The 27,092-nt window shown below is 43.8% G+C and overlaps 1 protein-coding gene across 1 annotated transcript in view; it reads right to left on the bottom strand.

Moving 5' to 3' along the window:
- Window positions 1-27,092, bottom strand: part of LOC147105785 (lectin-like) — an 80,371-nt gene that overhangs the window by 14,907 nt on the left and 38,372 nt on the right. Inside the window, 5 exon segments of the mRNA XM_086010537.1 lie at window positions 5,674-5,782; window positions 5,868-6,008; window positions 25,712-25,866; window positions 25,868-25,879; window positions 26,877-26,959. Coding sequence (XP_085866663.1) covers window positions 5,674-5,782; window positions 5,868-6,008; window positions 25,712-25,866; window positions 25,868-25,879; window positions 26,877-26,959 — 500 coding nt within the window.

Genomic DNA, 27,092 nt, shown 5'->3' with positions numbered 1-27,092 from the left:
TCGAAGCTGTTGTGAAGGCTCCCGCTCCGGAAAATGTGTCCCAGTTGAGGTCGTTCCTAGGGTTGATTAACTATTACCATAAGTTTCTGCCAAATCTATCCACGGTGCTGCACCCACTGAACGCTCTTTTGCAGAAAGAAGTACCATGGAAGTGGAGCGAGGACTGTAAGAAGGCCTTTCGCAAAAGCAAGGCATTGATCACCTCAGAGGAAGTGTTGGCTCACTTCAACCCAACGCTACCTATTCATTTAGCTTGTGATGCTTCTCCTTATGGTATTGGAGCAGTACTCTCACACAAGTTGCCAAATGGCTTGGAAAGGCCAGTCGCATTTGCATCCAGATCATTGACCTCCGCTGAGCGCAACTATGCTCAGATAGATAGGGAGGCTCTCAGCCTTGTGTGGGGAGTAAAGAAGTTTAATCATTACCTGCAGGGCCAGAAGTTTACACTGCTGACAGACCACCAGCCGTTGGTATCCATTTTTAACCCTAAGAAGGGTGTTTCGGTGATGACAGCACAGAGGCTCCAGAGATGGTCCCTTTTCCTAGGGGCACATCAATATCAGATAGAATTCAAAGGTACAAAGCAGCATGGTAATGCTGATGGGCTGTCGCGCCTGCCACTACCTACTGAGGAGGAGGCACCGACGGTTGACCCTGTTGAGTTATTTCACTCGACCATCATCGAATGTTTACCTGTCACCAATGCAAATATTGAAAGGGAGACTAGGAATGACCCGACACTGTCCCGGGTCTACGAATTGACAGTAAAGGGATGGCCAGCCCATGGTGATCCACTATTACCGGCATTCTCAGCAAGACGAGAACAGCTGTCCATCTGTCAGGGAACATTGATGTATGGAACAAGGGTGATTATCCCTCCTAAGTTAAGAGAGAGAGTTTTAAAAGAACTACATGAAGGTCATCTGGGGGGAGTCAAGATGAAAAGCCTTGCTAGGGCTTATGTGTGGTGGCCGGGTATCGACCAACAGATAGAGGATCTGACGAAAAGCTGCTCAGGGTGCCAAAAAGTCCAAAATGCACCTCCAATTGCACTGCTGCATCCATGGGAATGGCCTTCAACCCCATGGCAACGTGTACATATTGACTTTGCTGGTCCATTCATGGATTCCATGTTTTTAATTGCGGTGGACGCACATTCTAAATGGCCAGAAGTGATTAAAATGACTACCACTACCTCGGAGAAGACGATCGCGGTGCTAAGAACGATATTTGCAAAAAATGGATTGCCAGAGCAAATATGTTCAGACAACGGACCACAGTTCGCATCAGAGGAATTCCAGAAATTCCTGAAGAAGAATGGGGTGATACATTATACCTCTGCCCCATATCATCCAGCTACGAATGGGCTGGCCGAGAGGTTTGTACAGACGTTCAAAAAGGCAATAAAGGCCATGAGCGAAGATCAGATTCCACTGCAACACAAGGTGGACAATTTCCTACTGGCATATCGAAACGCCACCCATGCAACAACAAACCAAAGTCCTGCCATGATGTTCTATAACAGGAGGTTGCGGTCCAGGTTGGACTTGTTAAAACCAAATGTGCGGAGGGAAGTCGAAAACAAACAGTTCCAGCATATCAATAACAAGCCCACTCGGAGTTTTGAAATAGGACAACCGGGGACTATAAAAACGAGAAATGACAATCTGGAACAATTCGGGCCAGACAAGGACCCCTGATGTACACGGTAGATGTTGGTGAAAATGTAATGCGACGTCATGCTGACCAACTGGTGGGATCGAGAACAAGGGTCAAGCCCATGGTTACGACAGAGACAACCGTGGAGGAAGTTAGTGAACCTGAAGCATCTACCTCAGAAGTGAATATACCTGATGATGATGTCCTATCCATAGGGGATCAACTAGATGAGTCACCCCAGCAACGAGAACCAGAGACCCCTGAAAGGCGTTATCCGTCTCGGATCAGGAGGCCTCCTCAGAGACTGAATCTGTGAACTGTTTTTACATGAAGTTGTGTATATATGTTATTATGTTATGTTTAATGGGGAATATATACTGTTAAGCTAAAAAGGGAGGATTGTGGTGTATGTAACCGTTCCACCTTTAAGAGAACTATTTTAAGAGATGCACTACTTTATCTTGGCTGCTGTATACTGTAATACCGGTGGTGACCACACCGGTATATAAGTGCTGTGTAATGATTTATTGGGCAGTTCAGCCTGACCTCCGACTAGTAAAGACCTGTTGAATTTACTCTTGTGGTCTGTGTGCAGTGATTCTTATTAACAATAACTAGAACACACAGATTTAACAATTACCATCAAGCCAGGGGACCAACCCTGGTTCAATAAGGAGTGTAGAAGAGCATGCCAGGAGCAGCACCAGGTGTACCTAAAAATGAGGTGCCAACTTGGGGAAGCTGCAACACAGGACTACGTACATGCTAAAAAGCGGAAGCAGCATGATATAGACAGGGCTAAGCGATCCCACAATCAACGGATCAGGTCAAAGCTCTGCAATACTGCCACATCCAGTCGTGAATGGTGGTGGACCATTAAACAACTAACGGGAGGAGGAAGCTCCATGAATATCCCCATCCTCAATGATGGTGGAGCTCAGCACGTGAGTGCAAAAGACAAGGCTGAAGCATTTGCAGGCAGAAGTGCCAAGTGGATGATACATATCGGCCTACTCCTAAAGTCACCTCCATCACACAAGCCAGCCTTCAGCCAATTCGATTCACTCCACGTGATATCAAGAAACGGCTGAGTGCACTGGATACAGCAAAGGCTATGGGCCCCGAAAACATCCTGGCTATCGTGCTGAAGACTTGTGCTCCAGAACTAGCCGCATCTCTAGCCAAGCTGTTCCAGTACAGCTACAACACTGGCATCTATCCGACAGTGTGGAAAACTGCCCAGGTATGTCCTGTCCATAAAAAGCAGGACAAATCCAACCCGGCCAATTGCCGCCCCATCTGTCTACCCTCAATTATCAGCAAAGTGATGGAAGGTGTCATCGACAGTGCTATCAAGCGGCACTTACTCACCAAAAACCTACTCACTGATGCCCAGTTTGGGTTCCGCCAAGAACACTCGGCTCCCGACCTCATTACAGCCTTGGTCCAAACATGGACAAAGGAGCTGATTCCAGAGGTGAGGTGAGAGTGACTACCCTTGACATCAAGGCAGCATTTGACTGAGTGTGGCATTCAGGAGCCCTAGTAAAACTGAAGTCAATGGGAATCGGGGAGGAAAAACTCTCCACTGGCTGGAGTCATACTTAGCTCAAAGGAAGATGGTTGTGGTGGTTGTAGGTCACTCATCACAGCCCCAGGGCATCGCTGCTGGAGTTCCTCAGGGCAGTGTCCTAGGCCCAACCATCTTCAGCTGCTTCATCAATGACCTTCCCTCCAACATAAGGTTAGAAATGGGGATGTTCGCTGATGACTGCACAGTGTTCAGCGCCACTCACAACTCCTCAGATAATGAAACATTCCATGCCCGCATGCAACACGACCTGGACAACATTCAGGCTTGGGCTGATAAGTGGCAGGTAACATTCACGCCACAGAAGTGCCAGGTAATGACTTTCTCTAACAAGCAAGAGTCTAACCACCTCTCCTTGACAGGCAACGGCATTACCATCACCGAATCCCCCACCATCAACATCCTGGGTGTCACCATTGACCAGAAAATTAACTGGACCAGCCACATAAATACTATGGCAACAAGATCAGGTCAGAGGCTAGGTATTCTGTGGCAAGTGTCTCACCTCCTGACTCCACAAAGCCTTTCCACCATCTACAAGGCACATGTAAGGAGTGCGATGGAATACTCTTCACTTGCCTGGATGAGTGCAGCTCCAACAACACTCAAGAAGCTCGACATCATTCAGGACAAAGCAGCCCGCTTGATTGGCACCCCATCCACCACTTTAAACATTCACTCCCTCTGCCGTAGCTGCAGTGTATACCATCGACAAGGCACTGCAGCAACTCGCCAAGGCTCCTTCGGCAGCACCTTCCAAAACTGAGGTTTCATCCAACTAGAAGGACAAGGGCAGCAGGCACATGGGAACACCACCACCTGCAAGTTCCCCACCAAGTTACACACTATCCTGACTTAGAAGTATATCGCCGATCCTTCATCACCGCTGGGCCAAAATCCTGGAACTCCCTACCTAACCGCACTGTGGGAGTACCTTCACCACACAGACTGCAGCGGTTCAAAAAGGCAGCTCACCACCATCTTCTCGAGGGCAATTACGGATGGGCAATAAATGCTGGCTTTGCCCACGTCCCATAAATGATTTTTTTTTAATGTTCGAAAAAACCCCAGATCCCTCTGTACCGCAGCATTTGGTAGTCTCTCTCCATTTAAATAATGTTTTGCTTTTTTATTCTTCCTACCAAAGTGGATAACCTCACATTTTCCCACATTATACTCTATCTGCCAAATGTTTGCCCACTCACTTAACCTCTCTATATCCCTTTGCAGACTCTGTGTCGTCACAATTTGCTTTCCCACCTATCTTTGTATCATCAGCAAATTTGGCTACAGTACACTCGGTCCCTTCATCCAAGTCATTAATATAGATTATAAATAGTTGAGGCCTCAACACTATTCCCTGTGGCACCCCACTAGTTACAGTTTGCCAAGCTGAAAATGACCCATTTATCCCGACTCTCTATATTACCACCAACATAAAGTGAGGGCTGGATACAGGAAGGTTCAATAATTTTCTGGGAATGTTGTGTAAACACAGAGTGGAGTCCTGTCCACTGGAAGCATGGCTCCAGCCCGCCACGTATCAGGAACAGCTCATTAAATGTGGGCCAATTAGAAGGCTGGTCTCAGTTTAGTCTCATAACTGCAGAATCCAGAGAGATGGTCAATTAAGCGGAGAGAGAAACTGCAGTGTTACAAACAGTGTACGTTCCTCTATCTACAGTGTTACATATAGTGTACATTCCTCTATCTGCAGTGTTACAAACAGTGTACGTTCCTCTATCTGCAGTGTTACACCCAGTGTACATTCCTCTATCTGCAGTGTTACAAACAGTGTACGTTCCTCTATTTACAGTGTTACACACAATGTACGTTCCTCTATCTACACTGTTACACCCAGTGTACATTCCTCTATCTGCAGTGTTACAAACAGTGTACGTTCCTCTATTTACAGTGTTACACACAATGTACGTTCCTCTATCTACACTGTTACACCCAGTGTACGTTCCTCTATCTACAGTGTTACACCCAGTGTACGTTCCTCTATCTACAGTGTTACACCCAGTGTATGTTCCTCTATCTACAGTGTTACACACAGTGTATGTTCCTCTATCTACAGTGTTACACCCAGTGTACATTCCTCTATCTACAGTGTTACAGTGTACGTTCCTCTATCTACAGTATTACACACAGTGTACATTCCTCTATCTACAGTGTTACAAACAGTGTACGTTCCTCTATCTACAGTTTTACACGCAGTGTCCATTCCTCTATCTACAGTGTTACACCCAGCTTTACCTCAAAGGTGGCTGCAAACGGGGCAGGAAGGAGAGCCCTGCCAAAGTCTAAAATTCAACCACACTGATCCCAGTTAGAAGCTCTTTAATCTCATCAGTTGATCTATTCATTTGTCTGGAATTATTTTCCAAATAAAGTCACAATTTGCAGCATCAACTTACGGAAATTAAAATGCACACAGTCCACTGTTCCTCTAGTATTATCGGGTTGACCCTCAGCCCAGCTTGTAAAATCTGTTTCCGATCCATCAGTCCAAACGTAAGCCCCCTCCTGTGGAAATATAAAATCATAATTTAAACATGTATATTTCTGTTACAATAAACAATTTGTGATATAATCTCTCAGACAACGTTACCTTGTAGGTGTCACTCAAACCGAGCCAAGTAAAAGGATCTGATGCGTCTTTTTCTTGAATCACCTGTCCAATGAACCTGTTCTGTTCTTGCGAGTGTATGGAGGCAAGATGGCCGCCGTGAGCCAGTCTTTGGCAGTACAGCTTTAAATAAAAATAAAACAGGCCATTTTTTGCTTTTCACCTTTTTACATTGACTATATTCAGTTCTGTCACTCCATGTAATATGTTTAATGTTGAAACATTCTGTTCTTTTGTTAAGGTGAACAATAAAACATACAACCTGCTGTTATATGTCCATGAGATCCCATGAGGAGTTTGGCAGTACTTAATGGTATATACTTCAGTGCAAGGAGTCTAGTGAATAAGGCACAGACAGACATGTGGAAGTATGATATCATAGCTATTACTGAAAGAAAGGTAGGAATGGTAGCTCACCATTCCTGGTTACAGGGTTTTCCGACGAGTTAGAAAGGGCGATATAAAAGGATGGGTGGGTGGGCCAGGGACTGGGCGCAATATTGGTTAAAGAAACAATTACAGCTATGAGGAGGGAAATAATTTAGAATGATCATCAAATGAGGCCATATGGGCTGAACTGAAGAACAAAAAGGGCAATCACACTGCTGGAGTGTTCTATAGACCACCAAATAGTCAGAGGGAGATAGAAGAGGAAATATGTAGGCAAATTTCTGAGAAGTGCAAAAGCAATAGGGCAGTAATAGTGGGGGATTTCGACTGCCCGAATATTAACAGGGATAGAATCAGTGTAAAAGTTAGAGGGTGCAGAATTCTTAAAATGCATTCAGGAGAACTTTTTTTCACCAGTACGTAGCAAGCCCAACAAGAGAGGGGGTGGTCCTGGACTTAGTTTTAGGGAATGAAGCTGGGCAGGTGGAAGGGGCATCGGTGGGAGAGCATTTTGGTGGTAGTGATCATAATTCAGTTAGATTTAGCATAGTTATGGAAAAGGGACAAAGATAAATCAGGAGTTAAAGTTCTCAATTGGGGAAAGGCCAATTTTACTAAGCGGAAATGTGATTTAGCAAAAATGGACTTGAAACAGCTACTTGAAGATAAATCAGTATCAGAGTAGTGGGAGGCATTCAAGGAGGAGATAGTGAGGGTTCAGAGCAAATATGTTGCCACAAAGTAAAAGGGTGGAACTCCCAGATCTAGAGACCCCTAGATATCAAGGGGTATACAGGGTAGGAATAGACAAAAAAGGGAAGCTTATGCCAGATAACTAGGACTCAACACTGCAGTAAGCCTAGAGGAGTATAGGAAATGCAGGGATGAAATTAAAAAGGAAATTTGGAAAGCAAAGCGGGGGCGTGAAAAAACATTGGCAAGTTGTGGTGATTATTCTTGTTTTATAAGAAGCATTGTAATTAGTTGCCTGTTTTCCTGCCTTGAGATATATGCTGTGAACTTATTGGTTAGTTGATTCCATGTGACCTGTGGTGGCCATCTTAAATTCAGTTTTCTACAGTTTGGTTGAGACTGGGTGCTCAACATGTACTTGCTGGTTTTTTAAGGTTAATAAAGCCTAGCTTTTGAAAGGCAATCTACTCTTTATTTCAATTTATTAACCTTTTGCTATAATGGAACGATATCTTCGACCGCAACGATTTAATGCTGACCCTAATTCTGCAGGAGTGGATGATCAATGGAAACATTGGTATCGTACATTTAAAAACTATTTGGGTGTGTTGGATCAGCAATCTCTAAATAAGTTGGATATACTAATCAACTACATTGCTCCGGATGTGTATAAGTATATTTTGGACTGTTAAACTTATGAATTGGCTATTGCTACGTTGGAATTTTTTTTTGTTAAACCCAAAAATGAGGTATTTGCACGTCACCTTTTATCTGCCCATAGGCAGCAGGCGGGAGAATCCTTGGATGCTTATTTACAAGCACTCCAGCGCCTTGGTGCTAACTGTAATTATAAGGCCGTGTCTGCAGAAAAACATAGGGAAGAGTCGGTACGGGATGCATTTATTAATGGATTACTGTCTAGATCAATTCGTCAGCGGTTATTAGAAAATAAGACCTTGGATCTTAAGAGTGCTTTTGAGCAAGCCTCTACATTGGATTTGGCTCAGAGAAGTTCGGATTCTTATGCTCTTTTTGATCGGCCTGCGACCGTGGTTTCGGCAGTTCCGGATGAAAGGGAGTTACGTGGATTTAATAGGAGTGGTTTACCAGATTCCGAAACAGTTTCTACTTCGGCAGCTGTTACCTCTAGGATTCAGAAGTGTTATTTTTGCGGGAACGCCCGGCACCCCCGTCTGAAGTGCCCTGCCCGGGAGGCTGTGTGTAGTAAATGCGGCAAGGGAGGTCATTACGCACGTGTTTGCAAATCGGTTGCCTCCTCTGCGACCATTCAGCCTTTAGATAGGGCATTTATTGCATCAGTTTCTGCCGCCTTTTCCCATGGCCTAAACAAAGCTATAGTTACGGCCCAAGTTAATGGGTTAGAAGTGAAGGCCCTTATAGATACGGGCAGTACTGAGAGCTTTATAAGTCTTCAGTTTGTGAGGGAGAAGCGTTTGAAAATTTCGTCTGTTTCTTATCAGGTGTGTATGACTCAGACGACTCTCACATCACAAGTAGCTGGTTGTTGCCTTGTGAAATTAATTCTCCTAGGTAATACGTATACTGATATACGCCTATCCGTTCTGCCTAATCTCTGTGCGGACATTTTGATTGGTCATGATGTGCTTCAATTACATGAGTCCCTCAGTCTTTCTTTCGGAGGAACCAAGCCACCTTTGTCTATTTGTGGATTAACTTCTTTATTCATTTCTCCATTATCACTTTTTTCCAATTTGATGCCGGACTGTAAGCCAATTGTTACCAAGTCAAGAAGGTATAGCAGTCAGGATAAAGAATTTATTAATTTTGAAGTTCAACGTCTTTTATCGGAAGGAATCATTGAACCTAGTTTTTCGGGCACAGGTAGTTGTCACCACTAATGAGAGACATAAGAAGCGAATGGTGATAGACTACTCTCAAACTATTAACAGGTATACTCAATTAGATGCGTACCCCCTGCCTAAGATTGATGAGCTTATCAATAAAGTATCTCAATATAAGGTTTTTAGCACTATTGCCCTAAAGAGTGCTTATCATCAGATTCCTATCGCTAAGAGGGACAAACCATATACGGCCTTTGAAGCTGGCGGAAAGCTGTATCAGTTTTGCCGAGTACCATTCGGTGTTACTAACGGTGTCGCCTGTTTTCAACGGGCAATGGATGCTTTTATAAGTGATAACTCTCTCTGACACCTTCTCATATTTAGATGACATCACGGTGTGTGGCAAATCAAGGGTGGAGCACGAATTTAATCTAGAAAGATTCCTTCAAGTTGCGGAAAAAGTTGGCTTAACTTTCAATAAAGAGAAGTGTATCTTTTCGACCACCGAGGTAAATTTACTGGGGTATATTATCTCGGGAAAGAAGATTAAACCAGATCCAGAACGGCTACAACCACTGATTGATTTACCTTGCCCTACTAATTCTAAGCCCTTGCAACGAGTTGTTGGACTGTTTTCTTATTATTCTAATTGGATTGCAAACTTCTCGCAGAAGATCCGGCCCCTTATTCGGGTTACGACATATCCTCTATCATGGGAGGCCAGTATGTGTTTTGATAATCTTAAAAAGGATATCCGTGGAGCAGTTGTGCATTCTATTGATGAGCAGGTTCCCTTTGTGATTGAGATGGACGCTTCCGATTTTGCAATTGGGGCTACTCTGAACCAAAATGGAAGACCTGTGGCCTTTTTCTCACGTACTCTGAGCAATAGTGAGCAGAGACATTCATCAATAGAGAAAGAGGCGTACGCAATAGTAGAACCACTGCGTAAATGGAGACATTATTTATCTGGGTGACATTTTACGTTAGTAACTGACCAAAAATCTGTGTCCTTCATGTTTGATGTCAAACATTTCAGAAAGATTAAGAATGATAAAATAATGAGGTCAAATCAAATCAACTTTTATTGTCATTGTTAGTGCACAAGTGCAGTACAACGAAATGTAGGCTTGCAGCTCCCGAGCGTGTACAATTTGGATTAGGACACAAACATTTCAACATACATTTGTACATATATATTAGCATAAATATGACCATAATAAAGTGCATCGGCAGATGTGCAGGCTTTAGTGTTTATTTGTGGAGTTCAGTAGGATGACAGCCCTGGGAAAGAAGCTGTTCCTAAATCTGGTCGTACGGGTGCGAATGCATCTGTAGCATCTTCCAGATGGTAGGAGGGCGAACAGACTGTGGCTGGGGTGGGTAGGGTTGGCATGCTACCATTTCGATATAGTCTATCATCCGGTGAAGGATAATGTTGCCGCTGATGCGCTGTCGAGGGCTTATTGTTCTGTGCTTCACGGAGATACGCTTATTAATCTTCATAATGCTTTGTGCCATCCTGGTGTTACGAGGATGATACACTTCGTACGCAGTAAGAATTTGCCCTTTTCAGTTGAAGACGTCAAGCGGATGACTTCGTCATGCTCTGTGTGTGCCCGCTGTAAACCGAATTTCTTTAATCCTCAACGAGCTCATCTTATAAAAGGCTACTTCTCCCTTTGAACGCCTGAGCGTTGATTTTAAGGGGCCTCTTCCTTCAACGACTCAGAATCGATATATATTTACTGTTGTGGATGAGTTTTCAAGGTTCCCTTTTGCTTTTCCTTGTGCAGATGTATCAGCTGCTACAGTTATTAAATGCCTGACTCAACTTTTTGTCATCTTTGGGATGCCTGCGTATACCCATTCGGATCAGGGAAGTTCTTTTATGTCTTCCCAGTTGAAGGAATACCTCCAGAGTCGGGGAATTTCTACTAGCAGAACTACCCCGTATAATCCCCAGGGTAATGGACAGTGCGAACGATACAATGGGGTGATCTGGAAGGCAGTTATGTTGGCTTTGACATCCCAGAACCTTAAGAATACACAGTGGGAAATGGTACTGCCTGACGCCCTGCATTCCATTAGATCATTGCTTTCAACAGCTACTAATGTGACCCCCCCCATGAAAGGCTCTTCAACTATCCGCGGAGATCCACTACGGGATATTCGGTACCTTCATGGCTTACTATGCAGGGACCTGTGCTGCTCCGACGCCATGTTAGACTGTCAAAGTATGATCCTTTATTGGAGGCAAATTCCCAATATGCTCACATTCGATTGCAAGATGGGAAAGAAAGTACGGTTTCAGTTAAAGACTTAGCTCCTTGTGGTGGCCAGCCCTCTCCCGAGGACATTAACAATAGCCATAATTCAGATAAATGTTGATGTCGTCACAGATACTACAAACATTTCCAGTCCTATTGCAGACACTTACAATTCTCTTAGTCTGCCCCCGATGGATGTTCATGACCCTCCCAGTCTACCTTCTAATGGGACTTCCAATTCGGAAACCGTTGATAATCGGGATATTGATAGCCTCCCTGCAGAAGATATTTCTGTGTCTCCTGGTGTGGGAGGGCAAGGAACTCCACCAAGGCTAAGAAGGTCGACACGAACAAGATATCCGGTCAACCGATTAAAAGTGGACTTTTAAAATAATTAATAATTTAATAGTAAAATTTTAAAATTGTTGAAGACATTATACATGTATTGCTCTAGTCATAAATAACTAATTGTAAACTGTAAAGGCTACCTAGGTTGAAATATATTTTAAAAGGAGGGGTGAATGTGGTGATTATTCTTGTTTTATAAGAAGCATTGTAATTGGTTGCCTGTTTTCCTGCCTTGAGATATATGCTGTGAACTTATTGGTTAGTTGATTCCATGTGACCTGTGGTGGCCATCTTAAATTCAGTTTTCTACAGTTTGGTTGAGACTGGGTGCTCAACATGTACTTGCTGGTTTTTTAAGGTTAATAAAGCCTAGCTTTTGAAAGGCAATCTACTCTTTATTTCACAAGTAAAATCAAGGAAAACCCAAAGATGTTTTATAAATACATAAAGAGCAAGAGCATATCTAAGGAAAGAGTAGGGCCTATTAGAGACAGGCAAGGTACCGGAGGACTAGAGGACTGCTAATGTTGCAAACTTGGTCATCCAAAACTCTGCTGCCTGTGTCTGAACTCGCACCAAGTCCCATTCACCCATCACCCCTGTGCTCACTGACCTACTTTGGCTCCCAATTAAGCACGACTCGATTTAAAAATTCTCATTGTTTTCAAATCCCTCCATAGCCTCGCCCCTCCCTATCTCTAAACTCCTCCAGCCCCACAACCCCCAGAGATATTGGCGCTCCTAGAATTCTGGCCTCTTGAGCATCCCTGAATTAAATTGCTCAACTCTTGGTGGCTGTGCCTTCAGCTGCCAAGGCCCTAAGCTCTGGAATTCCCTCCCTAAACCTCTCCACCTCTCTTTCCTCCTTTAAGACACTCCTTAAAACTTACCTCTTTGACCAAGCTTTTGGTCATATGCTCACATGCGTTGGCAGGAATCCCGAGCGGCAGAGCGGGGCTATAAAAGTCCCAGAGACCAGGTAAGGCGTACCAGTCTCCAGTCTGGAAGGAGAGGTAAAAAGTAATCCAAGTGTGACGTCACCAGAAAGCGGGTAAGTGATTGGTTGGTATGTATTTCTCCCTTTTTAAGCTTAAATCTCTTTGGTTTATAGTTTCTAAGGTGTGGTATTCACCATCTAGAATCGGGGCAGAGGATATTTAAGAATAATATTAATATATTTAATTAATTACATAGAATGGGAGATCAGGTGATGTGTTGCTGCTGCAATATGTGGGAGCTGGTAAACACCATTAATGCTCACGGTGATCACATTTGCAGTAAGTGTTGGCTGCTCGAGGAACTCCGGCTCCGTGTTGAAGAGCTGGAGTCCGAGCTTCAAACACTGAGAAACATCAGGGAGAGGGAGAGTTACCTGGACTCTATCACGAGGTAGTCACACCAATTAGATTAATTAATTCAGATGTAGTCCGTGGCCAGGGTCAGGACGGTGTAACTAGAAGTGAGGCAGGTACGGGGATCCAGGAGGTAGTGTTGGAGGAGCCGCAGACCTTGCACTTGTCCAACAGGTTCGAGGCTCTTGCTCCCTGTGGGGACAGGAGCAGATACTGCAGGGAGGGTGAGCAACCTGGCCACAGCACCGTGGAGCGGGGGGCCATTCAAGTGGGGGGAGTAAATAAAAATGTTGTAGTGGTAGGGGATAGTATCGTTAGGGGGATAGATAGAGTTCTTTGCAGCCGAGAGCGAGAGTCCCGAAGGCTGTGTTGCCTGCCCGGTGCCAAGGACATCTCCTCTGGACTGGAGAGAAACTTGGAGTGGGAGGGGGAGGATCCAGATGTCGTGGTCCATGTTGGTACCAACGACATAGATAGGACAAGGAAGGAGGTTCTGCTGAGGGAGTTTGAGCAGCTAGGGGCCAAATTAAAAAGGAGTACCACAAGGGTAATAATCTCTGGATTATTACCTGAGCCACGAGCGAATTTGGCTAGGACAAATAAAATGAGAGAGTTAAATGCGTGGCTCAAAGACTGGTGTGGGAGAAATGGGTTTTGCTTCCTGGGACACTGGCACCAGTACTGGGGCAGGAGGGAGCTGTTCCGTTGGGACGGGCTTCACTTGGCCAGTGCTGGGACTAGAGTCCTGGCGGATCATATAACTAGGGCTGTAGAGAGGGCTTTAAACTAACTAGTGGGGGGGGAGGTTCCTAGAGAGCAAATAATAAAAATGACAGAGAAGGTCATAGACTTAGGTAGCAGTGGGGAAATTAAAAACCAGGGCGTGTCAGGAAGGGGCAGAAGGTATGGAGTAAAAGGTAAAGTAATAAAAAGGGCAAAAGCAGGAACTAAGTGTCACAAAACATCTTTGAAAGTTCTCTCTGAATGCACGTAGCATTCGTAACAAAATAGACGAGTTAATGGCACAAATAACTACATATGGGTATGATCTTGTGGCCATTGCAGAAACATGGCTGCAGGGTGACAATGCCTGGGAATTAAACATACCAGGTTATTTAACGATCAGGAAGGACAGGCAGGAAGGAAGGGGAGGTGGGGTGGCTATGTTAATAAAGGAAGGAATCACTGTAATACAGAGAAATGATATTGGGTCAGGATAATGAAACAGTTTGGGTGGAGGTAAGGAATAATAAGGGGAAAAAAACACTAGTGGGCGTAGTCTATAGGCCTCCGAACAGTGGCAACTCTGTTGGACGGAGTATCAATCAAGAAATAGTTGAGGCTTGTAATAAGGGAACATCTATAATTATGGGGAATTTCAACCATCATATTAATTGGACAAATCAAATTGGGCAGGGCAGCCTGGAGGATGAGTTTATTGAGTGTAGTAGGGATGGGTTTCTTGAGCAGTATGTAACGGAACCGACCAGGGGGCAAGCAACCTTAGATCTGGTCCTGTGTAACGAGACAGGATTAATTAAAAATGTCCGAGTAAAGGATCCCCTTGGAATGAGTGACCATAACATGGTTGAATTCCATATTCAATTAGAGGGTCAGAAGGTTGGATCTCAAACAAGCGTGCTAAGCTTGAATAAAAGGAGACTATGAAGGTATGAGAGCGGAATTGAGTAGAGTGGATTGGGAAAATAGATTAAAGGGTAAGACGATACATGATCAGTGGTGTACATTCAAGGAGTTATTTTACAACTTCCAAAAAAGATATATTCCACTGAGAAGAAAAGGGTGTAAAAGAAAAGACAGCTATCCGTGGCTAAGTAAAGAAATTAAGGATAGTATTCGGCTAAAAACAAGGGCATATAACGTAGCCAAATCTAGTGGGAGGGTAGAGGATTGGGAAAACTTTAAAAGACAGCAAAAAATAACAAAAAGATTGATTAAGAAAGGGAAGATAGATTATGAAAGTAAATTAGCAAAAAATATAAAAACAGATAGTAAGAGTTTTTATAGTTATATAAAAAGAAAAAAGGGTGGCTAAAGTAAATGTTGGTCCCTTAGAGGATGAGACTGGGAAATTAATGGTGGGAAATATGGAGATGGCAAAAACACTGAATGAATATTTTACATCAGTCTTTACAGTAGAAGACACTAAGAATATCCCAACACTGGACAAACAGGGGGCTAAAAGGGCGGGGGGGGGGGGGGGGGGAGAAAGAGCTAAACACGATCAAAATCACTAAGGAAGTGGTACTCGGTAAAATAATGGGCCTCAAGGCGGATAAATCACCTGGACCGGATGGCTTACATCCTAGGGTCTTGAGGGAAGTGGCGGTAGGGATTGTGGATGCATTGGTAATAATTTTCCAAAACTCCCTGGACTCGGTAAATGTCCCAGCAGACTGGAAAACTGCTAATGTAACACCCTTATTTAAAAAGGGCAGTAGACAGAAGGCTGGAAACTATAGACCGGTTAGCCTAACATCTGTGGTAGGTAAAATTTTGGAGTCCATTATTAAGGAGACAGTAACAGGACATTTGGATAATCATAATTTAATAGGACAAAGTCAGCATGGTTTTATGAAGGGGAAGTCATGTTTGACAAATTTGCTGGAGTTCTTTGAGGAAGTAATGTATAGGGTGGATAAAGGGCAACCACTGGACGTAGTGTATTTAGACTTCCAAAAGGCATTTGACAAGGTGCCACACAAAAGATTATTGCTTAAGATAAAAAAATCACAGGATTGGGGGTAATATTCTAGCATGGGTGGAGGATTGGCTATCTAACAGAAGGCAGAGAGTTGGGATAAATGGTTCATTCTCAGACTAGCAATCAGTAACTAGTGGTGTTCCGCAGGGGTCAGTGCTGGGTCCCCAACTCTTTACAATCTATATTAATGATTTGGAGGAGGGGACCGAGTGTAACATATCAAAGTTTGCAGATGATACTAAGATGGGAGGGAAAGTAGTGAGTGAGGAGGACATAAAAAACCTGCAAGGGGACATCGACAGGCTAAGTAAGTGGGCAGAGATTTGGCAGATGGAATACAATACTGGAAAGTGTGAGGTTATGCACTTTGGCAGGAAAAACCATAGAGCAAGTTATTATCTTAATGGCAAGAAACTGGAAAGTACTGAAGTACAAAGGGATCTGGGGGTCCTGGTGCACGAAACTCAAAATGTTAGTATGCAGGTGCAGCAAGTGATTAAAAAGGCCAATGGAATGTTGGCTTTCATTGCTAGGGGGATAGAATATAAAAATAGGGAGGTATTGCTTCAGTTGTACAAGGTATTGGTGAGACCGCACCTGGAATACTGCGTACAGTTTTGGTGTTCATACTTAAGAAAGGACATACTTGCTCTCGAGTCAGTACAAAGAAGGTTCACTCGGTTAATCCCGGGGATGAGGGGATGGACATATGAGGAGAGGTTGAGTAGATTGGGACTCTACTCATTGGAGTTCAGAAGAATGAGAGGCGATCTTATTGAAACATATAAGATTGTGAAGGGGTTGGATCTGGTGGATGCGGGGAGGATGTTCCTGATGATGGGTGAAACTAGAACTAGGGGGCATAGTATCTTAGAATAAGGGGCTGCTCTTTCAAAACTGAGATGAGGAGGAACTACTTCACTCAGAGGGTGGTAGGTCCATGGAATATGCTGCCCCAAAAAGCTGTAGAAGCTACATCATTACATAAATTTAAAACAGAAATAGAGAGAGTTTCCTAGAAGTAAAGGGAATTAAGGGTTACGGGGAGCAGGCAGGAATTTGGACATGAGTCTAGGTTCGGATCGGCCATGGCCCTGTGGGTAGCGGAGCGGGCCCAGGGGCCGTGTAGCCTGATCCTGCTCCTATTTAGTGTGTCTAATTCTGTTAGATTCAGGAGATGGTTCTGTGATAGTGGATTGGCGGTTAGGATCAGATCAGCCATGATCTTATTGAATGGCGGAGCAGGCTCGAGGGGCCGATTGGCCTACTCCTGCTCCTATTTCTTATGTTCTTATGTTCTTATTTCTCCATGTGGCCCCATGTCAATTTTTTTTTGGAAAACTCCTATGAAACGCCTTGGGATGTTAAAGGCACTATATAAATACAAGTTATTGTTGTTGATTAAAAAGGGAGAAAGGGATAGACCTAGTAATTACAGGCCAGTCAGCCTAACCTCAGTAGTGGGCAAATTACTGAGGGACAGTATTAATTGTCATTTAGAAAGGCATGGAGTAATCAGGGACAGTCAGCATGGATTTGTTAAGGGAAGATCATGTCTGAATAATTGATTTAATTTTTTGAGGTGGTAACAAGGAGGGTGGATGAGGTTGGCATGTTTGATGTAGTCCACAGGGATTTTAGCAAGGCTTTTGACAAGGTCCCAGATAGCAGACTGGTCAGAAAAGTAAAAGCTCATGGTATCCAAAGGAAAGTGGCAATTTGTATCCAAGATTGGCTCAGTGGCAGGAAGCAAAGGTTAATGGTTGATGGGTGTTTTTCTGACTGGAAGGCTCTTCCCAGTGGGGTTCCGCAGCACTCAGTACTAGGACCCTCACTTTATGTGGTATATATCAATGATTTCGATTTCAATGTATGGGCATGATTAAGAAGTTTGCAGATTAAACTTCTGGCGTTGTTCTTAGAGCAGAAAAGGTTGAGAGGAGATTTGATAGAGGTGTAAAAAATCACGAGGGGTCTAGACAGAGTAGATAGAGAGAAACTGTTCCCATTGGCGGCAGGGTTGAGAACCAGAGGACACAGATTTAAGGTGATTGGCAGAAGAACCAAAGGCGACATGAGGAAAAACTTTTTTATGGAGTGAGTGGTTAGGATCTGGAATGCACTGCCTTAAAGGGTGGTGGAGGCAGATTCAATCATGGCTTTTAAAAGAGAATTGTAGAAGTACCTGAAGGAAAAAAAATTGCATGGCTATGGGGAAAGGGCGAGGGAGTGGGACGAGCTGAAGTGCTCTTGCAGAGAGCTGGCACAGGCTCGATGGACCGAATGGCTTCCTTCTGTGCTGTAATCATTCTATGATTCTATGATACAACAATTGGGCGTATGGTTGATAGTGAGGAAGAAAGCCGTGGGCTGCAGGAAGATATCAACGGACTGGTCAGGTGGTCAGAAAAGTGGCAAATGGAATTCAATCCACAGAAGTGTGAGGTAATGCATTAGGGGAGGGCTAACAGGGCAAGTGAATACACACTAAATGGTGGCATACCAAGAAGTGTAGAGGAACAGAGGGACCTTGGAGTGTATATCTACAGATCCCTGAAAGTAGCAGGACAGGTCGATAAGGTGGTTAAAAAGGCATATGGGATACTTTCCTTTATTCGCCAAGGCATCGAAAACAAGAGCTGGGAGGTTATGCTTGAACTGTATAAAACACTAGCTAGGCCACAGCTAGAGTACTGTGTACAATTCTGGTCACCACATTACAGGAAGGATGTGGTTGTACTAGAGAGGGTACAGAGGAGATTTACGAAGATGTTGCCAGGACTGGAGAATTTCAGCTATGAGGGAAGACTGGATAGGCTGGGGTTGTTCTCTTTGGAACAGAGGAGGCTGAGGGGAGACATGATTAAGATGTATAAAATTATGAGGGGCCTAGATAGGAAGGAGTTATCGCCCGGAGCAGAGAGGTCAATAGCCAGGGGGCATAGATGGTAGAAGGATTAGAGGGGAGTTGAGAACTTATTCACCCTGTGGGTAGTGGGGCTCTGGAACTCACAGCCTGAAAGGGTGGTCGAGGCAGAAACCCTCATCACATTTAAAAAGTACTTGGATATGCACTAGAAGTGCCGTAACCTACACAGCTACGGACCAAGAGCTGGAAAGTGGGATTAGGCTGGATAGCTCTTCTTCGGCCGGCACAGGCACGATGGGCAGATCATGTTGAACGAACTAGTTGAATTTTTTGAGGCTGTAAGGAACATGGCAGATAAGGAAATGTCACTGGATGTTACTTATATGAACTTTCAGAAGGCATTCAATAAAGTTTTACATAAGAGGCTGCTAACAAAATTTAGAGCACATGGAATTGGAGGCAACCTATTGGCTTGAATAGGGAATTGTTTGAGGTAGGACACAGATTAGGGATAATGGGTATGTACTCAAATTGCAGGAAGCGACCAGTCGTGTCCCCCAGGGATCTGTACTGGGGACTCAGCTTTTCACTTTCCTTCTTTATTTGTTCATGCTGGAAATAATAGGGAACCAAGGGTCTAGTGAGAATGAAGGACTTAAAGAAATTAGTATTAGTAAAGAAATAGTACTGCAGAAATGAATGGGTCTAAAACCCAACAAATCCCCTGGACCTGATGGCTGACATCCTAGGGTTTTAAAAGAGGTAGCTGTGGTGTATGTAACTTGTTCCACCTTAAGAGATGTACTACTTTCTCTGGCTGCTGTATACGGTAATACTGGTGGTGACCACACTGGTATATAAGTGCTGTGTAGTAATTTGCTGGGTAGTTCAGCCCTGACCTTCGACTAGTAAAGACCTGTTAAAGTTATTCTTGTGGTCTGTGCAGTGATTCATATTAACCATAACTGGAACACACAGACTTAACAGTAGCTACAGAGATGGTGCATGCATTGGTTTTGATCTTCCAGAATTCTAGAATGGTCCCTGTGGATTGGAAGGTAGCTAATATAACCCCGTTATTCAAGAAAGGAGGGAGGGAGAAAACAGGGAAATATAGGCCAGTTAGCCTGACATCAGTAGTCGGGAAAATGCTAGAATCTATTATTAGGGACGTGGTAACAAGGCACTTAGAAAATCAAAATATGATTGGGCAGTCAAAATGGATTTCTGATCTATCTTTCTTCAGACAAAGTGGATGACCTCACACTTCTCCACATTGAATTCCATCTGCCAGAGTTTTGCCCACTCACCTAATCTAACAACATCCCTTTGCAACTTTCTACTTTTATCTACACTATTTACTGTGCCACCTAACTTAGTGTCATCAGCAAACTTAGATCTACAGCTCTCTATTCCTTCATCTAATTCTTTTATAAATATAGTACCTTCACCACAAGGACTGCAGCGGTTCAAGAATGCGGCTCACCACCACCTTCCACAGGCCAATTAGGGATAGGCAATAAATGCTGGCCTTGCCAGCAATGCCCAACTCCCATGAACAAATAAAAAAGGAAAGTGAAAAGCTGAGTCCCCAGTACAGATCCCTGGGGGACACAACTGGTCACTTCCTGCAATTTGAGTACATACCCATTATCCCTAATCTGTGTCCTACCTCAAACAATTCCCTATTCAAGCCAGAAAGCTGTTGAGACTGGAGTCAATGGAAATTTAAGCAAGGGTATGAACGGTTATGGAACCATGGCGGGTAGATGAGTTAAGATAAAGATCAGCCATGATCTATTTGAATGGCGAACAGGCGCAAAGGGATGAATGGTCTCTGTGTTCCTATGTTCCACATATCACCCCTGTGCGCACTGAGCTACATTGGCTACCGGTCCAGTAATGCCTCGATATTAAAATTCTCATCCTCGTTTTCAAATCCCTCCAAAGCCTTGCCCCTCCCCTATCTCTCTAACCTCCTCTAAATGCTTTGTATTCTGGAGATAGTGGGGAACCAAGGGTCTAGTGAGAATGAAGAACTGAAAGAGGTTAGTATTAGTATAGAAATAGTACTGCAGAAATTAATGGGACTAAAAGCCAACAAATCACTTGGACCTGATAGCCGACATCCTAGGGTTTTAAAAGAGGTAGCTACAGAGATAGTGCATGCATTGGTTTTGATCTTTCAGAATTCTAGATTCTAGAATGGTCCCTGTGGATTGGAAGGTAGTTAATATAACCCCGTTATTCAAGAAAGGAGGGAGAGAGAAAACGGAACTATAGGCCAGTTAGCCTGCCATCAGCAGTCTGGAAAATGCTAGAATCTATTATTAGGGACATGATAACAGGGCATTTAGAAAATCAAAATATGATTGGGCAGAGTCAAGATGGATTTCTGAAAGGGAAATTGTGTTTGACAAATCTAATTGAGTTGAGAGGTTGTAACTAGCAGGCAAGATAAGGGGGAAATCAGTGGATGTAATGCATTTGGATTTTCAGAAAGTATTCGATAAGGTGCCACACAAGAGGTTATTACACAAAATTAGGGCTCATGGGATTGGGGGTAATATATTAGCAAGAATTGAGGATTGGTTAATGGACAGAAAACAGAGATTAGGAATAAATGGGTCATTTTCAGTTTGGCAGGTTGTAACTAGGGGTACCCCAAGGATCAGTGCTTGGGCCTCAGCTACTTACAATCTACATCAATGACTTAGATGAGGGGACCGAGTGTAATGTATCCAAGTTTATTGACAATACAAAGCTAAGTGGGAAAGTAAGTTGTGAGGAGGATGCAAAGAGGTGGCAAAGGGATAAAGACAGGTTAAGTGTGTGGGCAAGAACATGGCAGATGGAGTATTATGTGAAGTTATCCACTTTGATAGGAAAAGCAGAATATTTATTAAATGGTGAGAGATTGGGAAATGTTGGTATTTAGAAGGACCTGGCTTTCCTTGTACACGAATCACTGAAGGTTAACATGCAGTTACAGAAAGCAATTACGAAAGGAAATGATATGTTAGCCTTTATTTCAAAAGGATTGGAGGGTAAAAGGAAAGAATTCTTACTGTAATTATATAGGGCCTTGGTGAGACCACACCTGGAGTACTGTGTACAGTTTTGGTCTCCTTACCCAAGGTAGGATAGACTTGCCTTAGAGGGAGCACAACGACTGATTCCTGCGATGGTAGGCCTATATTCCCTAGGATTTAGAAGAATGAGAGGTGATCTCAGTGAAACATAAAATTCTTACAGGGCTTGGCAGGGTGGATACTGGGAGAATGTTTACCTTGTCTGGGAAGTCTAGAGCTAGGGGTTACAGTCTCAGAATAAGGGATCGGCCATTTAGGACAGAGATGAGGAGAAATTTATTCACTCAAAGGGTTGTGAATCTTTGGAATTCTCTACCCCAGGGGTCTGTGGATGATCAGTCGTGGAGTATATTCAAAGCAGAGAGAGTGATAGTATTTTTTGGATATTAAGGGAATCAAGGGATATGAAGACAGTGTTGTAAAGTTGAGTTGAGGTAGAAGACCAGCCATGATCTTACTGAATGCCAGAGCAGCCTTGAAAAGCCAAATGGCACCCTCCTGCTCCTATTATGTTCTTATATCCAGCCCTACAACCCTCTGAGATATCAGCACTCCCACAATTCTGGCTTTTTGCACAACTGATTTTCGGTGCTCAACCATTGGTGGTTGTTTTTCAGCTGCCTTGGCCCAAGCTCTTTAATTCCCTCCCTAAAGCTCTGACACTCTTTACTTCTTCAAGCCATTCCTTAAAACCTACATCATTGACCAAGCTTTTGGTTACCTACCCTGGTGTAACTGGGTGGAGCCTGTACGATGCAAGCTCTGCCCATTTGTAGCTGAATTTTGCATGAGGGTCCTACATAAGAACATAAGAAATAGGAGCAGGAGTAGGCCATTCAGGCCTTCGAGCCTGCTCTGTCATTTAATGAGATCATAGCTGATTTTCTGCCTCAACTGCATTCACCGGCCCTATCGCCATATTCCTTGATGCCCTTACTAGTCAGAAATCTATCGACTTCTGTTTTGAATATACCCAATGATTGATCCTCCACAGATCTCTGGGGTAGAGAATTCCAAAGATTCACCACCCTCTGAAGAAATTTCTTCTCATCAGTCCTAAATGGCCTACCCTTTATCCAGAGGCTGTGGCCCCTGGTTCTAGACACCCCAGCCAAGGGAAACATTCCCCCAGCATCCACCCTATCAAGCCCTGTAATAATTTTGTATGCTTCAATGAGATCCCATTTCATTCATCTGAATTCTAGAGAATACAGACCTAGTTTACTCAATTTCTTCTCATAAGACAGTCCCACCATCCCAGGAATCAATCTCGTGAACCTTCGGTGCACTCTCTCTATGGCAAGTATATCCTTCATTAGGTAAGGAGACCAAAATTGTACACAGTACTCCAGGTGTGGTCTCACCAAGGCCCTATATAATTGGAGTAAGGCTTCTTTACTCCTGTACTAAAATCCTCTTGTAATGAAGGCCAGCATACCATTTGCCTTCCTAATGGCTTGCTGCACCTGCACATTCACTTTCAGTGACTCATGTACAAGGTCACCCAGGTCCCTTTGAGCATCTGCATTCCCCAATCTTTCACCATTTAGGAAATACTCTGCCTTTGTTTTTTCTACCAAAGTGGATAACTTCACAATTAGCCACATTATATTCCATCTGCCATGTTCTCGCCCACTCACTGAGCCTGTCGAGATCCCCTTGAAGCCTCTTCACATCCTCTTCGCAACTGACACTGCCACCTAGCTTTGTATCATCAGCAAATTTGGAAATGTTACATTTAGTCCCCTCATCCAAATCATTGATATAGATTGTGAATAGCTGGGGCCTAAGCACCGATCCTTGTGGTACCCCACTAGTCACAGCCTGCCATCCTGAAAAAGATCCGTTTATCCCCACTTTGTTTTCTGTCCATTAACCAATTCTCAATCCATGCTAGTATATTACCCCCAATTCCATGTGCCCTAATTATGTTCACCAAACTCTTGTGGGACCTTATTGAAGGCCTTCTGAAAATCCAAATACACCACATCTACTGATTCCCCTTTGTCCTCTCCACTAGTTACATCCTCAAAGAACTCCAATAGGTTTGTTAAACAGGATTTCCCTTTCATAAATCCATGTTGATTCTGCCCAATCTTACTAATAGTTTCTAAGTGCCCAGTTATTACACCCTTTGTAATAGATTCCAGCATTTTCCCAACTACAATCGGCGTAGGGCCCGATTTGCATATTTAAGAAGGTTTAGGCCTGTTTCAGCCGGGCGGGCTGCTCGCCCATTTTCAGGCCCGGCTGAATATTGCATTGGGTGGGCTTTGGGCATCAAAGGGTGATCGAGGTGTCCCCTTGCTGCCTGTTTCTTCAGTGCAAAATAGACAGGTGTGAGTTGACTTTCTCCCCCAATAAATTAAATTCCATTTTTATTTAATGGCATTCTAGAATTTGTCCATTATTCTGTGAAACCTAAATGAGTGGCCTTCATTTTTCTTTACCTATATTTTAACAATTTTCACATTATAAATGTTGACGTGAAAAGTGTGGACTGGAAATGCAAGATATATACACATGGGGGGAAAAAATTCAGTTGTTTGCGCCTCCTGTTAGCGCCTTAAGAGGGTGCTAATGGGATGCAAAGTAACTAGCGCACGGGCGCAGCGATGTTAGCACCGATCGCAAAATTAACGAGACAGTTTGCGGCAGCGCTAAACACTACCACCACGATCTCCTGCACCAGCAGATTGTGACGTCAGTCGAATGCGCAACGCCCCGTTAGTGCCCCAGACCGGAAATTGATTGGCGCCCCCTGCCTTACCGCCTGCCGCTAGCAACGACAGGTTGAGGGGAGCGTTATGCTGTCAGAAAGGGACTAGGGGAGCGCTATTTAAAGGTGACTGCTTCCTGCCTTTTTTTGTCAGTGACATTTTTGCACCACGCATTCTGAGAGAGAGAGAGAGACTGACTGACTTCTGGAGAGATTCAACGCTGTATGAAGGAGTTTTGGGTACTGAGCAGCACTTTGCAGGTTGATTTTGATTTGATCTTCATTGCATCGATTTAGAAGAGACTATGGGGGTTCGACCCCGAGCTCTTTCCCTGGGCCTCTCCATTCTTCTTTCCAGCAGATTTGATGTACAGGTCTCTCCAGGCTGAGATTCAAGGCTGCAATGTGCAGGGTGTGGATGGAGAGCAAGATCGACCCTCCCCTTTAAGAACTGGCCAGCACCAATGTGTCTGTGTTCCATTGCTGGCTGACATCACATGGGCTTCGCCAGCGCTCTGAGGTAGCGCCTCGCTCCTCAGCGTTAACGCCAAGAGAGGTGTGTAGCGCCTGATTTAGCGCTCCAATTACCTCCAGGGGCGATAGAAGCCCAGTTTGCAGTCGGAGGCGATAATTAGCGCCAGGCGCTAAACTTTGCACCCGGCCGATAATTGCGCCCCAAATGGGGCGATACCGAATTTCTCCCCCATGGTTTTAGTAATAAAGAGATCATTACTTCCTTCAAATATTTAAAAGGGAATGTGTGGGTAATGTGCACTCCTGAAAACAGTAATACAAGTAGAATAAATACCATGGAAGTCCAAAACAGTCTAAAAGGGCTCAAAATAAATTAGTCCCAGGTATGCAAGGTATACAATTTATCTTGCTAATATCACATGGGGGAATTTAAATAGACAAACATTGCCCAATAGGAAGGGTACAAATGAATTGACCTGGGGAGACATTGCAGACCCAGTCAATGAAAGTGACCTGGGAAGACCATTCAATGTAAAACTAACAAACATTGGATGCATCTTGTTGGCTTTTGAAAATGTCTGAAATCTTAGCTGAATGGATACATGTTTTTCACACTCTTTGCCCTTTCAATGGGCTGACAGCAGAGCCTTTAAATGGACCTTGTCATCTTTGATCTGAAGAGCAGGATCTGGAGCCCAATCCTGTCCCCACCAAACTTCCAGACAATGCATTTTGCAGAAGGTTTCACTGGATGGTGATCAGGACCAGGGAGTCGCACTGATTTTACTCTTTTCTAATCCAGAGACTCAGACAAGTTGTAACACCCTCATCACTGTCCATGGATGGACCTGGGACCCTCCTTGTCTGTAGGGTTCAAAGTCACAGTTCAGTGCCCTCAGTGTCTAATGTAGAATACAATGTAGACCATGTTACCCACTGATGGAACACACTGAGTCAATCAGAACTGTCCAGATATAAACAAGAAGGTTCTTTCATTCTGTGTGTCTGGTCATATTTAGAAACACTGAGGAACAAAGCCAATAACTTAAAATGGAGACTCCAGGGACTTACCTCAGCTTCTATCCAAGACCTTCGCTGAAAGATAAACTGGTAACAATAACCAAAATAAAGCCAGCCATCGAAACAATATTCGCTCCCAAAGACGCCACGTTGTTCAAGGTCCTGATCCGTCTCTCTCTCCAGTTGCCCATTCTCCAATGTTCGACTCAGTATCAAAACCTGCAGTTAAAGGGAATTAGACTAAACAAGCTGCAATAATCACAACAGCAATCCCCAAACCTTCAAAGTTTATCTCTGATTTGTGAGGCTAGAAATTAATGGGCACACAGTGGGTGGAGCATGAACAGGGGCGGGGCCTGCACAAGTGGGCACGGCTTTTCACCTTCCTGTAGAAACCTGTCCTCATACACCATATTTGTTTTCATAGAATTATATAGAAGTTACAGCACAGAATCAGGCCATTTGGCCCAACTAGTCAATGCCTCAGGAGCCTCCTCCCTCTCTATTTACTTCCTCTAACCCTATCAGCATATAATTCTATTCCTTTTCCCCCTCATGTGCTTATCTAGCTTCCCCTTAATGCATCTATGCTGTTCGCCTCAACTACTCCATATTGTAGCAAGTTCCAGATTCTCACCACTCTCTGGGTAAAGAAGGTTCTCCTGAAATCCTTATTGGATTTATTGGTGACTATTTCATATTTATGACTCAAACTGGGAATTTTCATCAACTTTGCTTCACACCTCCTTTGTCTTTTTCCACACGTCCTTTTTCTTAACATGGTGCATCGACAATTCTTCCCTTCATCAGCTTCACCATCTCCATTTCTGGGGATAGGCTGTCAACCAATATCTATTATAAACTCAATGACTCACACATCTTTCCTGCCCTTTCCCTTTCAGCATTCCAAAAGGATTATATTCTCATGGCACATTGGTCCACTCTTTCATCACCCTCAACACGTGCTGCCTTTCCCACAGCACCTTCCTATACATGCATAGGAGATACAACACCTGCCCTTCCAAATCAACAACACTGAGCTTGAGTGTCTCAAGCAAGAGACATTTCCTACAGGTGTAGTTATATGGGACTGTCTTACTGTCCAAAAATTCCCATATTCTACAGTCCTGATAGACTGCCTGTGTTGCCATTTTTAATAATTGTTTATTGTTAACAGTAATTTATATCTAAAGCTATTAAAATCACTTGACCCTACCTGCCACATCACTGACGAGCAATGCACTCAGCAGCAAAACCGTCACCAGCATCATGTCTGCAGTGAAGTTCCTTTCCTCAAACCTGAAACACAACAAAACGATTCAACATTAGCATCAAGATTTCAATAAAGGTAAGGTTTTCTTCAAGTTTACCTTTACACCTCTCTCTCCCAGTTGCCTGATGTAAAGAGGTTTCAAGTGCTTCTGCATGTGTA

The sequence above is a fragment of the Somniosus microcephalus genome, chromosome 17, assembly GCF_052327205.1.
Source record: "Somniosus microcephalus isolate GS21.2 chromosome 17, FLI_Smic_1.0, whole genome shotgun sequence".
Classification (NCBI taxonomy): domain Eukaryota; kingdom Metazoa; phylum Chordata; class Chondrichthyes; order Squaliformes; family Somniosidae; genus Somniosus; species Somniosus microcephalus.
This window is presented reverse-complemented; position numbering and strand designations above follow the sequence as displayed.